General features: G+C 40.6%; 1 protein-coding gene across 2 annotated transcripts in view; it reads right to left on the reverse strand.

Annotated features, from left to right (window-relative positions):
- The window catches only part of GPC6 (glypican 6), a 998,128-nt gene that overhangs the window by 104,351 nt on the left and 876,145 nt on the right, over positions 1–17,632 (reverse strand). For both annotated transcript variants that reach the window (XM_010980224.3, XM_064493031.1), the window contains exon 5: positions 1,037–1,167. In XM_010980224.3, the coding sequence (XP_010978526.2) occupies positions 1,037–1,167 (131 nt within the window). The remainder of the gene's footprint in view (positions 1–1,036; positions 1,168–17,632) is intronic.

Here is a 17,632-nt window from a genome sequence, read left to right on the forward strand (position 1 = left end):
CTTTCTACCAGTTCACCCTAAAACGCCCAAATCTGTTGTGATTCCTACTTAGCCAAGGAGCCCTAATCAGATTCCATGGATTTCTTTCTGCTCTGCAATTTCTCCCCACCACCCACCTCCTTCTCCTTTGAAATCCTTTTCACAAAGGCTTTTAAAAATTGGAGAACGCTAAACATGCCAGTCTTTGCCTGACATATTTTTGTGCAAATGACTTTCAATTAAAATGCAGTCACTCCGTCACCAGGTCTACAGCACTGCTGTGGATTTGGTTAGTGTTTGGTGACAGGGAGACAGATAAAGAGAACAGAAGGACACTGTGCAGTCATCAGTGTGGATGAAGGGGTGATGCAGGAAAAGGCTGGAGTCTCCTTGCAAACTTCTCAGTTTTGCTTAAGGCAGGTCCTGTCGATTTTCAGCTGGGTGGGGACAAATAAAAATTGTGCACTTGGTATTTGTGTTCTGCCGTTGCAAACCCAGAATCTGTCTCATTTGATTTACAAAGATCCACTATTTTTTTTTTAAATGTGTGTTTGACTTCATACAAAGGGGCATTTTCCTCTGAAGATTCATTAATGGGAGTTACATTACAGTCTTAAAAAAGGAAGTCAGATGGAATGTTGAATAATTTACAATTGAACATACAGATCATTTGCCTGGTTTGTGCAGCTGAAGACATAATTAGAAGTTCCTAGAGAGAGAGAACAGGGTGAGGGTGTGTGGACAATTCAAACATTACAAAGAGAATTCCCCTCAAATTGCTCACAAATGTGGGGGATTAGTCACTATACTTAGGGCTTTCTGAAATTTTTAGCAGCCAATAATTTCTTCACGATGGAGTAGCTGTGAACTAAAGGCTTGCTCCCTTTCTCAAGGCCATTTTGCTAGACAGTTTTAATGAAGTAGCAAATTTTTAGTGGGGCAGGAAAAGTGTACTGACAATGTATTAGAATTTATAACCCTAGCCAACATATCTAGTTATTCCATTTTTAGATTCCTGCACTTTCCTTATTAGGCGACATATGATGAAGGCAAATACCTTTGCAGACACCTGCATGCTGTTTTCTTGCATATTCATAATGGCTTCAGAGATCTTGACGTCTATGGGGTCCATGACCGACTCAATGTTGAATGGTCCTTCCAGTCGCTCTGCCACCAAGAGCATTGCATCTGTTAAAACACAGGAACATGATTTCAATATTTGAGAACTGGGAACTCCAGGTTATAACCTGTGTCTAAATACCTCCAATGCAACTGGCTGAAAAATGATTGCTCATTCAAATTTTTTATTCGCTTTTACAGAGTTCAAAACGGAATGGATGACTCAGTCTTAAAGTAGTATTTTATTTCATTTGAAGGTTTCAAATTATTTTACATGTATAGGACCAGGCCTGAAAATGAGAAAATTGGTTCAAATTAAGAGAGTTGAACATATCTATCACAAGTGAGGTTAAAAAAGATATTTCAAGGGTAGGGGGTATAGCACAGTGGTAGAGCATGTGCTCGGCATGCACGAGGTTCTGAGTTCAATCTCAGTACCTTTGTTAAAAATAAATAAACAAATAAACTTAATTACCCACCTGCCCACCAAAAACAAAACAAAACAAAACAAATTCAGACAAAGAAAGACAAATACTCTATGATCTCACTTATATGGAATCTAAAACAAAACAAAACAAAACAAAAATAACTCAAACCCCAAAAAATATTAGCTCAGGTTCAAAAATGGAGTTGAACTTTTCTGGAGTATGGAGAAACCTGAGAATACTGAAGAAGTGTTAATTTGAGAATTGAGGGGGCTGCTCTAATGTCAAGGCCCAACTTAAGCACATCTACACGTGAAGCATTTCTGGATTTCCCCAGAACAGACCTGTCCCTACTCGGTGCCGTCACCCTACCCAGCATGCCCTTGCATTTTTGCACTTTGACAGCCTTTGGGGACAGGGAAACTTCTCTTGGTGGTTTTGTATATTCAAGGCTTGTTAGGGTGCCTGTCACACTGTAGCCTTTCAGAAAATGTCCATGAAACTATGTTGAACTGAACTGAACTAAAGCACTACTTGGGAGGCTTCCATTTGCTGGAGAAGATGGTCACAGTGACATGGAGGCAAGAGCTCTGAATCAGGAGTTAGTTGCCCAACCTTGCAACTAAGTAGCTGGAGGCTGCAGGAAAAATCTCTGAGCTTACTGGGCCACGGATTGGTGAGGTGTGTAGAAGGGACCTGTGATGAGGAGTCCGCCAGAGTCTGTGGAGCGTGGTACAGGGGGCCTATGTCCATTCCTGTGCTGCTAAAAACTGGCCCATGTTAGTTCTTAGCTTCCAGGGCACAGTTTGGTAACTTGCCTCCACCGGGACGGTCGAATGGAACTTTCTGTGATAATGAAAATGTGGCTATTGAAACTTGAAATGCGGCTAATGTGACTGAGGAATTAAACTGTTTATAAATTAATGTGCCCTTAACTAATTTAAATATAATTTTAAAATACCCACTTGGGACTAGTGGCTGCTGGAAAGCACAGCCTAGACTTTTAACATATGGACTCAATAACACTCATGTTTTCCAACTGTTAAAACCCTTGGGAGCCAACCTTAAAACACTGTCCTTTTTCAAAATAATACATATTTATTGTTAGACACTTAGAAAATACAGAAAAAACAAGGAGAAAAATGCACCCACAGTCCCACTTCCCAGAATAACACTATAAACAGTTTGGTCTATGCCCTATTTTTTTTCCCCCTCTGTGCATGAATATTTTAAGCATGCAACTGAAAATATACTGCACATACATCATATAATCTGCTTTCTAAATATATTATTAATGTAACATGCTGTTTATAGTAGCTGCCTCATAGCAATAGTGTGAAGAAAACAAATTTTATTTTTATTACGTATCCAACCATGCTCAAGCAAAGTCCAACATCAAAAAATTTTCAGGGTTATAAGTAGTTATGAATTAGGCAGGTGGAAAACCTTTTAAGATAGATGAATTTTTATAAGGAATTACTGTCTGGAAAGTAGTCACATTTTTACAGAGCACCAGGCTTCGATGATGTGAATAGCGTCAGCTTTTATACTAACAACGGGCTTTCTTGGCCTGACTTCGTAATTGGGTGCTTGATCCACTCCCTGTGGAACCAGTGAGGCTAAGAGCATCCTGGGCACCTGAGCATCAGTGATGTCTATTCCACGCCCGTCCCCAGTATTCTGTCCTGCATTATTCTCATGGGCACAAGTGACATGAAAACCTTAAGATGTGAACAGGGACTCATAAAAAACTCTAACAATGAATTTTATAAAATCTTCCTTAACTAACACAGACCTATGTATGGATGTCACATCAGGATCTTATAACAAAAGTCGTCACTCCTCTGGATCTTAAGGATCTAATTATCCGGCAACACGGACATAGGAGGCACACTGTTTGGTTGCCATGTATTTCAATAGTAAAGATGTTTTCTCCTTTAAGGTTTTAAAAGGTGGCTAACTGTTGCCCAAGAGCTGCTCTGTTCCTTTTATGTCTTCATATCAATTTTGTGTGTTTATAAAAAATTACCCCGTTTACCATTAGAATTTCCAGTAGGCTTTCTGATGGAGATTAATTACGATGAATGAGCAAGTTTCTCTAGATAGGTGTATCCTGCTGGAAGAACCAAGGAATCCTTGCACAGGAAAGGGAGTTGGCCCTATGGAGTTGTCCAACAAATGCAGTTAAAGGAACTGATAACTGGTCTAACACAACATTGTAAATCAACTGTACTTCACTTAAAAAAAAGGCACTGAGAACTAAGGAATACTTAACTGTGTGTTTTAGACAAGTATTTGCACAGATCATTATACAAAGAGTGCTGGTCTATCACAGCATATTTATCCAACATGAATGGTTTGAGCTGAGACAGTAATAATGTCTCTGCCAGAAGTCTGAACACAGTTGTACTCTTGGCAAAGAGGACAACCTTGGACTGGATCACAAGAACTCAGCATCCTGTCACAGTTTGCAATGACGGGGTCTAAAATCCCTCCGAGGAGGTTCTTTTGTTTAAATTAAAACACTCCCTTCTCCACCAGACATTCCTCCCAACAGGTAAGGCGAAAAGCTCTTGGATTCGTACCGTAAAGTCAAGAAGTTTCTCTTCAGTGATTTCAATCATTTCGTTCCCTGTTCCTTCCCCACCACAGAGCTCACCTTTTAGCTTCCTAGGTCTGCAAACTCACCTCCTCTTTTTTGACCCCAACTGTGATAAAAATGACCCTTTCCCAAGAAGTTGCCGGCTTCCCTTGGAAAAACCATCCTACTGATGATCCTGTATATTAAGCATGTAACCAAATGGCCACCTTTACTCAAATTGCCTGACTTTGAATTTCCATTCTTTATCTCAGCTCATTTGCCTTGCTATACAAACTAATTTCGGGTGACACATTTTTGATGTAGGTATATGTATATTTACGTGTGTATATTTTTTAAACATTTTTTATTGATTTATAATCATTTTACAATGTTGTGTCAATTTCCAGTGTTCAGCACAACTTTTCAGTGATACATGAACATATATATATTCATTGTCACATTTTTTTTCTCTGTGAGCTACCATAAGATTTTGTGTGTATTTCCCTGTGCTATACAGTATAATCTTGTTTATCTATTCTACAATTTTGAAATCCCGTATTTTTCTTTTAATTTGGATAGCTAATCAGAATATTCTACTTTAAGCTATCTGGTTTAGGCTATTACTCATTTTAAAACTATATATAAATAAAATAACTGTATTTAGGAAAATTTGGTTTTCCTCTGAAGACTCAAAAGCCAGTATAGATTGGCTCAAAAATCTCAGAGTTATCATTAAGACTAGCAACATGCATGTAGTTCACAAGACCATACTGTACACTTTGTTAAGAGGGTAGATTTCAATGTTACGTTTTTCACCACATACACATAAAATGAATAGAAATGACTATTGTGCCAATCAACTACAGAAGTTCTTACTAATCGAACTACCTGTTGATAAATCATTAATTACTATCAACATACACCAATATATTGAAACACTATGTTGCTTTTGTAAAGAAATACACGAGTTCTTCTAATTCTCGGAAAAGCTCAGAGAAAACTGTATGCAAAACATTTGGATAAAATGACATGTACACACTGATTATAGCCATACCTAGGGTTTTGGTTAGAATAAGAGGAAGGCTGGCAGGGTGGGCATAAAAAGTCGTTTTCTGGGCTTTTATTTTTCTACTAAAAGTTGTTTGTGAAAATAAGTTTCTTGCTAGGAGGCCAGATAAACCTACACAAATAACTGCGACATAAGACGACCGTAAGCACAAAAAATTTAAATACAAAAATGCACGTCTCCTTATGGTATAGTCAGCCCTCCCACCAGTCAATTCCCCTGTCCCATCACTCTAAGAATGCATGACAGGGTTCCCCAGGGTCACAGAAAGAAAGGCAGCTTTTCAGAAAACTTCTCTGATATTTTGCATTTCAGCCATAAAGGGTCATGCTTACAGCACCTAAACTCCTTTAAGGGTCTAGTTTAGACACATTACAAGGCGAGAACGTGGCAGTGGGAAAGCCAGAGCCATGAGCCCTGGGACTCAGGACAGGCTGCAAGGGGAAGGTGGCCCCAGATGGCAAGAGGATCCGTGTGGTCCATCCGTGGTCCACTGAGCAGCCAAGTGCATCCCTGCTTGACCGGTTTGCCTCCCACCTGCTGGCAAGTCTGTCACCAGTCAAGTTCCCTAGGTGTCAGGAGAACCTCTCCGCTCCTTTGGGGCTGAGGGAAGCCAAGCCTCTCTTTCCTCCCAAAGCAAAGAAAACACAGAATACTTTTATGACACCAAGGCCTAGTTGGTAAGTTTCTCTGGAACCAATTAAATCACAACATGGCCATAACTTCCTCCAGGGGCTGTCATCCTGTGCTATCTTAATTACCTCCGTGCCATTAATATTTTGAAATACTTGGGACATTGTTTCTGTTGGAGCTGTTATCTACTGCTAATTAAACCAGGGCCGTTCTAGTATGTCAGCTAATGGCCAGCCGGTTCTCTCCGCGCACATCCCCCGTGTTGTCCACGTTCTGTTTCTCTTTAAACAAAGGACTATTGTCTGGCTCAAGCAGTAGACGTAACTTTTGTTCCTAACTGGAGAATGACATTTAGATGGATTAGATATAACTGGTATCTCAGCATGAGGTTCTGATGCACAGAGAGATGTGACGACCCTGTGAGCACAAGGTGCCCACTCAAAGCGGAGGGGCCAGGCTGCAGGAAAAGCCGCACCCCTGGGTCCAGGCAGCCGAGCCTGCTCACGTGAGCATGCGCTTTCTGGTTAGGAGCAAGGAAACCTGAAACTGATTAGATGGAGTGAGGCGCCTGGGTTTCCATTTGGGTTCCGCCATTAAGTGCTTGAGAGATAAGATGTGTCACTTAATTAACAGGGTCCCATTTTCTTCATCTGGGAAGTGGAGATTATGACAATCTCCACCTAATAGTGGTAGCATGAGGAATCAAATGAGATCGTGCCTGTAAAGCTGTTGGCACAATGCCTGGCACACAATTAGCTCTCAACAAAGGTGAGCTACAAGAAGGCACTATCTCCGGGCAGCAGCAGAAGAAAGGAGAGGACCCACCGGCAAGATACTTGGGTGGAAGTAGTGACAGCAATTGTTGTGAGGAGAAAGGGCGTAAAAGGCACAGGGATAGCTTTAAGATGTATAGCTGGTACACTTTTGTGTGTTGAATTAATGTTTTGATAATAGCTGCTCTTTGATGGATGAGCTCATTACTGAGAGATGCAAAACTGCATTATTTTCTCACAATGTGCCCCTTTGTCAATTCAAGATCACCACAGAGTCTGACTCACTTCCCACTAAGAAGTGGGCTTTATGTCACCGCCCCCTGGATCTGGCTAGGCTGTGTCTCTGCTGTGACCAACAGTGTACAGTGGAAGGGACTCTGCCAGTTTCCAGCGAAGGTATTTAAGAGACTGCAGCTTCAACTTATTTTTTTTTAATTCTTATTTTTAATTGAAATATAGTTGATTTACATTGTTAGTTTCAGGTGTACAGCAAAGCGATTTAGTTATACATATATATATATATTTTTTCAGATTCTTTTCCATTACAGCTCATTACAAGAAATTGAATATGGTTCCCTGTGCTATACGGTGGGTCCTTGTTCAGTTTCTGCTTTCTGTTCCTTGTGGGACCTTACTCTGAGATCACCATGCTGGACTGACCAAAAGTAGGCACTCCAGGTGACAGTCCCCACTAGGCCCAGATTTCCAGCCACCCTTGCTGTGATAGACAAAGTTTTTGTGTCTTTCCCATAATTCATATCTTGAAACCTAATCCCCAAGGTGATGGTATTTAGAGGTGGGACCTTTGGGAGGTGATTAGGTCATGGGGGCTGAGCCCCTGTGAATGGGGTTAGTGCCCTTATAAAAGAGACCCCAGAGAACTCCCTGCCCTGCCCTGTCTGTCATGTGAGGACACAGTGAGAAGATGGTGGTCCATGGATCAGCAAGCAGGCTTCACCAGCCACTGAATCTGCCGGTGCCCTGATTAGGACTTCCCAGTGTTCAGAACTGTGAGATACAAATGTTTGCTGTTTAAGCCATGTGGTCTATGACATTTTTTTTACAGTAGCCCCAGTGGACTAAAACACCTGCTAAGGTGCCAGACTGAGGCCATCTAGACCAGCCCACCTGCCAGCTGGTTACCACCTAGTGACCCCAGTCAACACCACGTGGGGAACAGAATCAGCCAGCTGAGCCTTCTCCAATCCCTGATCCACTGTATTGTAGTTTATAATAATATTGTTGTTATTGTAAGTGGCTGTGCTTGGGGATAATTGATTTTGTAGCCATAGAAAACTAGGACAGCCAAATTACAATATTTACAAAATACTCAGAGAGATTTTCCCTGTAATTTGTTTGACAGGACTCAAATTATTCAGAACTCTAGTCAATTAATCTTTGACAAATTTAACATTCATGATGTATCCCCTGTTCCCAACCACTGTAATAGTCAAGTAAAAATAAAACGTTGCTCTGAAGGGAACATACAAAAAGAACTTGTGTTCTGTACAAGCCTGCACTGTGTTCTGTACAACACCGCAGTACACTGAATGCACACCAGCTAGCCTCAGATTCAGACACGTTCCCCTGGAATGAGCATGAGAAAGAGGGAGAGAGAGAGAGAGAGAGGAGACAGAGCAGGTTTGGAAGAAGGTAAAGATCTGGATTTTACTCGAAGTACTTAACTTTATGAAGAGGAGAGGTCTAACACAAGGAGCCAGACACTACCTCTGATCTGTAGATGGTATTGGATTAAAACCATCTTGCTGCAGGGACTCCCAAAGGCTTTGTTGCTCTGGGATGTAAATATTAAGTAGGATGTCATATGATTGGGCATAGCTTTTAAATTTACTTTTTGAGAAAAAGGAGATGTAAAATCAGAAATGACTTTGAACCTGGAGGAAAATGATTTTTAAACTGCTTTAGAGGAGGCAAGAAGAGAAAGAATGTATTTTAATATGACATGTTATTAATCTTTTCATAAGAAACAATAGAGTGGAAATAACTTCGAAAATTCAATTGTGGGGAATGGATAGAGGTGGTCAAAAGGTACAAACTTCCAGTTATATGAATAAGTCCTGGGGATGTAATGTACAGCCCAGTGAATACTCTTAACAAAACTGTATTGAATACTCGAAAGTTATTAAGAGAGTAAATCTTAAAGGTTCACACCACAAATACACACACACCATTTGGTAACTATGTGAACTGACGGATGTGTTAACCAACCTTACTTTGATAATTATTCTGCAATATATATCAAATTATTCACCTTAAACTTATACCCTATCATACGTCAATCATATCTTGATAAAGCTGAGAAAACAAAAGAAAATTCAACTGAAGTAAGCTCAACTTAACCTAATAAATATTTGCTATGTGCCAAGGAGTGTCACTATGTCACTTTGAGTTGATGGACGCAGAAACTGTCCACGGTTGCCAACTTCGTGCGGTTTAGAATCTTTTTGAACTGACAAAGATGAAACACATGAACATTAAAAACACATTTTTCTTTCCTTGAGGAAAATTAGAATTAAGATAATAACATGTCTTTTCAAAGTCCTCATTAAATCTTTTAAATTTGTTGGAATAATCTACTCTTTGAAAAATCAAATCTGTGAGCACAATCCACTTTATTGTTTTATCAGAATTCCATAGCGCCCACTTTGGCTTTTCGTTCAGAAGAAATGCTTGCCCTTCTTACATCTGCAGCATTGTTTCAGCTTAACCAAGAAATTTTTCCCACCAAGAAGCAGACAAAAGAATTAAAAAAAAAAAATCAACCAATTTTAAGAGCACCCTGGCAAATTCATTCATAGGCACCCAGTTTCTCATCAATAATAATAATAAAACACCTGCCTACATGTTTGTATATCGGCTCATTTATGAGCCCGTTGTGGTAAGGACACATTAGGGGGCTCGGCTTTGCACTGTGGCTGGTGATGGGCTCAAAGAGCATGCGCAGCCTTTGCTTTCACCCAGATCAGTTAATTACAACCCTCATGAGACCTTAGATGGACGCGTTTCAGGAGCGGCTTGGAAGCAGAGCCCCGCCAGCGGGGACTGGGGAGTACGCAGAAGCAGGAGGCAGGCGCGACCCGAGTGACCAGGAGAAAAGGACAAACCTGAGAGTAGAGAATTTGAACTTCTCTTGTCAGAAGGTCTATGCCCTTTTTAGAGTTTCTTTTGTAGGTTATTTGTTTTTCCTCATTAAAGACAATTTTAATTAAAAAAAATTTACAGCTCTCTAGGGACATAACTGATAGAAAACAAACTGCACATATTAAAGTGTGCGATTTAATACATTTTAACAAATGTCTACTTCTGTGAAACCACCGAAATGATAGTTAAAATTTTTTTTAAGGTAATTCTATAGTGAAGACATTTTCATTTCTTGGATTTTGATTCGTAAGAACTGCCAAACAGGGGGAATATATTCCCCTCTCTGGACTATGTTTCTTATTTTTAAAATAATTCCTCTCCCACTTCTGGCTTTGCTGCTCTGTAATCTCCTCCTTGACACTGATAGCGGAACTATCTTTTAAAAATGCAAATCTGATGAGGTCACTGCCTGGCTCGGAAGGTTGCCACTGCCTTCAGGATAAAGTCTGAAGCTCTGAGCCTGGCAAAAGGAAGGCCCTTCATAAGCTGGTCTCTGTCCCCCGGGCTGCCCTGCTTATTGTCACCCCTTGTGCCCCCACCCCCTCCCTCTACACAAGGCCTCTCCGCTCTGAGCATCACCAGTATTCTTTCAATGACATTGAACTTGTCACCAAGGTCCCACACACACCCAATCAACCCGAACTTGGTGGCACACAAGTTGTTCTAAACACAGCCTGTTCTCATTTGACCTGCTCGAGAACTTGCCAGGGTTCAAGTTTAAAAAGAGGGTCACAGTCAGGCTCCACCCCTCCCTTTGAATTCACTTCTCACTACGCCACATGTCCTGTGGTTTCCTGCTATGACAAATAACGCCGCCATGAATATACTTATACATAATTCATGTCACACGTGTGCAAATAAGTCTGCTGGATAAGGTCTTAGAAGTCAAGCTGCTGGGTCAGAGATAGGGGCGTTTAAAATTTGGATGGTTAGTACTGAAGATTCCCCTGTAAAGCTGTACCTGTTTACATTCCCAATAGCGATACATGACAGTGTCTGGTTCTCTAATGCTCAAGCTTTTAGATGTGTTAAGATCAAACACTTGGATCTTTGCCAATCTGATAGAATAAGAAATTGCAACTCAGTGTGGTTCTATACTGAATTTCCCTCATTATAAGTAAGGTTGACCATCCTTCAATATGTTTAAAAGCTGTTTCAATTGCCTTTTCTCTTCGTATTCTTTGTTCACTTATTTTTCTGCTGGATTATTACTTATTCCATATTGATAGAAAGGAATTCCCTTAAAAAAATACATTAAAGATACCAGCCCTTCGGTGACATGAATTACTCCCCCCCCCAGTTGTTGTTTATCTTTTGATTTTTTTATAGTAATTTTTGCTATGCAGAAATTTTAAGCTTTTTATAATCAAATTTACCAATTGTTTGATTCAATTTTTGATCTTGCATTATGTTTATACAGGCTTTCTCCTTTCCAAGTTCACCTCTATGGCTTAATCTATTACCACTCATATTCTCACTCACTAGCTTCCTTGCATACAGGCCAGGCTCTCTCCTGCCCCAGGGCCTTTGTACTTACTGTTTGTACCTTCTCCCTTGAATACTGTCCCCTTAGATACCTACATATCAGTGTCTTACTTTCTTCAGGCCTCTACCCAAATGCCACTTCTCAAAAGAACCTTCTCTAACTACCCTACAAACTCTGTCACTCTTATCCAATTACTTTATTCCTCATAGCACTTAATATTTGCAGAATTATGTTATTATGTATATTTGCTGTTGCGACAGGAGGGGAGGGAACAGGACACAGCCATTAAAGGAATGACATAACAATTAGCACCAAGATGGTGGACGACTCAACTCCCAGTAGACCTCGAGGCCCAAGATGGTGGGAGATTTGACCTCCAGTGGACATTGAGCTTCATTATACACATTATAAGGTATTAGCATGGTGAGTGACCTGAGACTAATCATGAAAGGTCAAGGAGAGGGCAGTGGCCCAAATCCTGGGAACCTTCCCCCTTCTTCAAAGTAGTTGGAACAGTCCTCTCGCTTGTTACCTTATGAAAACTAGCAACAACCCATCTCTCGGCCTCTCTTGCTCCCGCACCTTCTGAGATGGCCCCGACTCTGCCTGTGGAGTGTGCATCTCTCTGCATAGATCCACTCTTACTCAACTATGGCTCACTCTTGAATTCTTCTCTGCGTGAAGCCAAGGACCCTCACTTGATGGGGCGTATCCCAGGGATTCGCCTGGGACCTGGGCCATGGCCATCCTCTCATGCTCTATCCTTTTCCTGTGTCACTATTATTTCTCTTTTCCCCACTGTTATGTAATCCTCAAGAGGGCAGGGACTTTCCTTTTGTTGTTCATTTGTGTCTCAACCCCTAGAACAATAATTGGATCCTAAGAGTTGTAAAATGAGCATTTGTGAAATGAATTATTGGAACATATTTTTTAAATCTTCTATATTTTCTTAGTAACTTAGCAAAAACTGCCTTGCTGCCTCCCTCCTTGCCCTAAAACCCTCCCTCTCCATCCCCCGCCACACACACCATCAAAGACGCCCGCGAAACTTTATGAGCGCTTGCCTATGGATACACAACCCCTGATGGCTTCTGATGGGCTGTAAGGTAGGTGAAGAGTTTCTGTGGGAATTTAGAATCTTATTGTACTTTTTTATGAGGTAGAAATAACTTTTTAGATCTTTTCTCTTGAAATTGAAAAGTATGGCTGGTTTTCATTCTGTCAGAGGTCATTTCTAGGTTAATCGAAAAGAAAGGTTGACATTCTGGGTTTTACAAACAAGGTAATTCTTGCTGTTTCTCAAGACTCCAAGTTTGCCATTAACTTTCAAAACAATCTCTGTGATGAATGTCATTTTTTTTCTTCTTCCCTGTAATCTGTCCATACTCACTAACCATCAAATTGGTGATCATCTTTTTCGTATTTTACCAAACCTGTATGGTGTTTAGATACATTAAAACATAATTTTTAAAAAGATCAGACCACGGCAGGGGTGAGATCTAGCTAAAGAAATCATAGTACCAGAAAGCGAGGTGAGCAATAGAAAATGGAAGTGAACCAGTTCAGTGCCACTTAAAACAGTGGACAGATATCTGATTGAAAAATATAACAGTGACAGCCACCCAGAATAATTCCAGTAACTAAACAGCTAAAGCCAAATAAAAGAGAATTTAATGAAAATAACTGTTTACTCTGAAACCGAATCCAGGAAGAGGAGGAGAGAACAAATCTACAAACTAATTTAATTCTGAAACCAGTGCAAACAAAGAGGCTTATTTTGCTTCCACGCTGTAAAAGGAAATGCAAATTGTGGGGGGAAGATAATTCACTAGAAGGCCTAGCACAGTACAGAAATTAGAATCTACAGGACTCATTTTCAGACGTTGGTTCCTCTTTAGTAAAATGATGCATTGCATTTCATAAAAATATAATATATTCACGTAAGCATCATCTCACTGCTATGTTATATCTTTGCAATGTTTAGTTACATCACAAGCCAGAAAGAGTGGGCCTTGTAAATCATGAATTTGATGGACATCAGCGTGTATACTACCAACCATAACCTGTATTTAAATTTTTATTGCCGATTCTTCATATGAATACTTTTTTATGTCATTCGTAGCTAGGCATGTTCAAATAATTCACACCAACCTATCAGTCTTTGCCTTGATGATGAATCACAGAATTTAAGGGGTAAAGGGATCCTAAAGATCTTTCTGAGGGAGGAACTGCATCTTTATCGTTCCATCCCTAGCGCCTCCTACAGGGTGTTGGGATCTAGTAGACTGATTTGGACCAACCCGTGGGCTTTACAGTTTAGGAATCCAGACCCAAAGAAGGAAAGCAAATCATTCAGTCTAAACAGCAGCCCCTGCACCCAAAATCATTGTCCTCTCTCACTCCATCCATTACATGAAGCATCTAAATTACTCAGATAGTATCAATGTGCTCACCCAATATTTCATGCATGTATTAATTTCCGAGTGCTTCACCACATTTAAAGACTATATTAAAAGAGAAAGCCTAGATGATAAAGGTAAAGCATTTTGGCCCCACCTAATATTCTTCTCACTCCTTCTTTGCTGCAATTACACTTCTCTCTAAACCTCCCTTAGAGACCCTGTTCTTTCAAAGTGGGCACACACCACGATCCTGAATTGTCCTTGACAAGCGTACAAAAGCACGCAGATTCCTCCTCACTCTTTATTAACCTGCACATGACACTTGAGCTACTTTGAATCCCTCACCAGCTTGGATGGTCTTTGCCGTCTCCCCGAGAGGGAGTATGGAGGTGAGGTCTGGTCAGGAGTTGCGTGTCATGCCTGGAAGCCCAGTAACACCGGTCGCAGGCTCTGTGACCTGGCGCGGCTAAGTTAACCTCTGTCATCCTCGGTGTCCTCTGTTACTACAGGGGCTCTTCCTCCATCACTGCGGGGATTAGACGCAGCCCTAGGCAAGTGGCACAGCAAATGCTTCTTATTATATCATGATTATTCTATCTGCAAGGGGAGGAGGCTTCCTTTGACTTCCCAACAAAGTTAGTACTGAAGGTCTGAGTTCATCATCATCCATGAAGTTGTAAACTTTTACTGAAAGAGGACAATGCTTGAAAAGATACAGGCACTCCCATGTTCATAGCAGCACTATTTACAACAGCCAAGACATCAAAGCAACCTAAATGTCCACTGACAGATGAACAGATAAAAAAGATGTGGTGTATATATATATATATATACACACAATAGACTTTTAATCAGCCATAAAAAGAATGAATTGGTGCTATTTGCAGCAACATGGATGGACCTGGAGATTATCATATTAAATGAAATAAGTCAGACAGAAAGACAGATATCATATGATATCATTTATATGTCGAATTTAAACAGATAATACAAATGAACTTATTTACAAAACAGATGCAGACTCATAGACATAGAAAACAAATTTATGGTTACCAAAGGGGGATAAGGGGGAGGGATAAATTAGGAGTTTGGAATTAACAGGCACACAGTACTATACATAAAATAGATAAACAATAAGGACCTACTGTATAGCACAGGGAACTATATTCACTATCTTGTAATAACTTATAATGGAAAAGAATCTGAAAAAGAACATATATATATATATTTATCTGAATCACGTTCCTGTACTCCTGAAATTTAGCACAACACTGTAAATCAACTATAGTTCAATTTATAAAATCGAAAAAGAAGACAATAGCTCGTCTGATTCCTTTATTTTACAGAGAAGGTCACCGAGTCCTCGGGATATGAGGGGTCCAGCGACTTGGCTGGGAGCAAATGGCAGGGCTGTGACCACTGCCCTGTTCTCTGTCTTTCAACCAGCGGTCTTTCGACTCCTTCATCCTACCTTCTTCTTTACAATCAGCCAATCTATCATTAAGAAACAGAACCACTTAAAACATTTCAGGTATCAATAAACTGAAAAAGACTAAACTTTTTGCCAGTATATTGCAGTTAAAGCAATTCTTCTGTTTCTCCCTCCTTTGCCCTGAAAGTTAATAAAGCAAATCACCCCAGAGACGATTTGTTCCTTTAGTACCAGGGCTTGCAACCTACATGGAATGAATCACAAACCTCTCCCAGAACCAATAAGAAATAAATAAATGAAAAGTCAGGTGTGTTATCAGAATTCCCTGCTGGGTCCGAACAGAGTGATTAGTGGGCAATTCAGCAAGCAATGGGAGCCCTTTTCTCCTACTCGTCTGTGTACTGGTGTTATTAAAAAATATATATATTTTTATTATTTTGTTCCTCAGTGCCATGTGAACCGAAAGGAAAATGAAAAAAAGGGCAGTGTGTCCTGTACCATAGGTCACTAGACCCAAAGAAAAAAGCTGGATTGTTAAAAAAAAAAAAAAAAAAAAAAAAAAAGAAAGAAAGAAAGAAAAAAACCCCCTCATTTTAGGAGGTGATGACTTCATCCCTTTCTATCTCTGATACATCCTGTGAAACGGTAGGATGACTTTTGCTATTTCCTTTGTCGTGACATCTTCTTAAAAGTTATCTTCAAAATAAATTCCATGGAGAAGCTAAAGCTCGTTTTTTAACTAAGGAGGGAGAGAATGAAGGAGGGAGGAGAAGAGAAGGCGGAGAAGGAGAGAGAGAGAGAGGGAGGGAGAGAGAAGAGAACATATTACATTACAGAGGGTCTGAGCACTTACGTGGCGTTTCAAGGGCCTGGGCCTGGTCCTGCTCCAACAACATTAGGGCCTAGAGATTCATTTTATTTTTACAGCCTAGGGAAGCAATATCATCTCCTTTAATGGCTGTGGACGAAGACCCTAGAGATGGAAGAGTTTGCCCGAGGTCTCATAGCTTGTGATGGTTAATGTAGGTCCTGTGCTGAGTGAGCCCAGAACTAACATCTGTGAATCGCTTGAACTTGTCAATCTAGCCAAGGGGACCTGCCTGAGTTGCAGGTAGGTGGGCCTGAGCACGTGTGTGTGTGTGTGTGTGTGTGTGTGTGTGTAGTTGATGAGAGTGAGGTGGGAGAAATACTCTTAATACAGAGAGATAAATGAAGGCGAGAGAATATAGCTCTGATTCCATCACCTGATAAATCTCCTATATTTAAAAAGTAGACATTTAAGACATTTTTAGGGGGAGTAATTAGGTGTTTTTTTTTTTTTTAATGGAGGGACTGGGGATCGAACCCAGGACCTCATGCTTTTTTTTTTTTTCAGACACTTATTTTTAAGTTTAAATTTTAGCATCAAAAAAAGTTATCTCAGGTGATTTTACAGGGTTTTAAATGCATAAGAAGGAGACAGAGTTTCTAGCAGACAGTTTCTAGGACTGCCTACACTACAACCTAAGTGCGTGACACTAAGCTCCCTAATTCTCATCTGCAAAGTTCAATGTTTAGGTTCGTAGATGACTCATGAGAGATCCAGCTCCAAAGCCATATAAATCTATAGCTCTTGGCCGTCTAGGAAGGAGTATGTTGAAGCATCTGGGATCAATCTGGACAAGCTTGGGCAGTTGGCAGATAAACCCAAGAGAAAGTGGGTGGAGGCATCTGATCTCACAGTCAGACTCAAGCAGGGGGCCAAAGCAAACAGAGGTGTTCAGTGAGTGGCAGAGTGAAGGACATAGGTGGCATAGATGAAGAAAAGCTAGGAGGATGCAGGTAAGATGTTGTCATGGACGCAAAGGCAAGTCATGCATGTTGGGAGGATGGGCATTGGGGTGGACCTTCAAAAAGTGGAAGGAATGGAGAGATGTGTGCCTGCACCAAAATACTTGGCTTTTAATATTAGCTCCATTCTCAAGATCATTTCCTTTCAAAACAACATTAAAGGAAAGAAAAGTGGATGCAAAAAGGTAGGCTTCAAAGAACCAATAGGAATACATCAATGAGTCTTGAAAAACTGGTCACAGGAAAATGGGTCAGAGGCCCCAAATCCATGCTGAAACGGCTATGCCGAGGGAGCAGGACTCTGAGACATGGGGGCAGGATTATCAAGCTGTGCAATTATTGTGTTAGCTGATGAAGGACATTAGAAATATTTAGGTGTAGATACATAAGAGATCATTGGACGGCCATTTGCCCTGAATTGAAGGTAAATATGTAGCTCAGTTGCAGAAGGACCACTAGTTGGCACTCAGCTCCTACATCCCTGCAGGGAAGCTGTGCATGCAGCATCCCACATACCCCTCCTGACTCTAAGAGGTAGATGCTGTCCTTAGCATCATTTTAGAGAAAATAAATCAAGCTTAGTGAAGCCAAAGGTTCCACATCGAGAATGAAGCCAGATGCTGACCCAGATCCATGCTTCCCAGATCCACTTCCAAGCTTCCATTACCATCTCTGCTTCTAAACATTAAAAAAGCTTTCAAAATATCCATATTCATGAGGCAATGTGAAAGGCCCAGTCCCTTT

This window comes from Camelus dromedarius, chromosome 13, assembly GCF_036321535.1.
Source record: "Camelus dromedarius isolate mCamDro1 chromosome 13, mCamDro1.pat, whole genome shotgun sequence".
Taxonomy (NCBI): Eukaryota; Metazoa; Chordata; class Mammalia; order Artiodactyla; family Camelidae; genus Camelus; species Camelus dromedarius.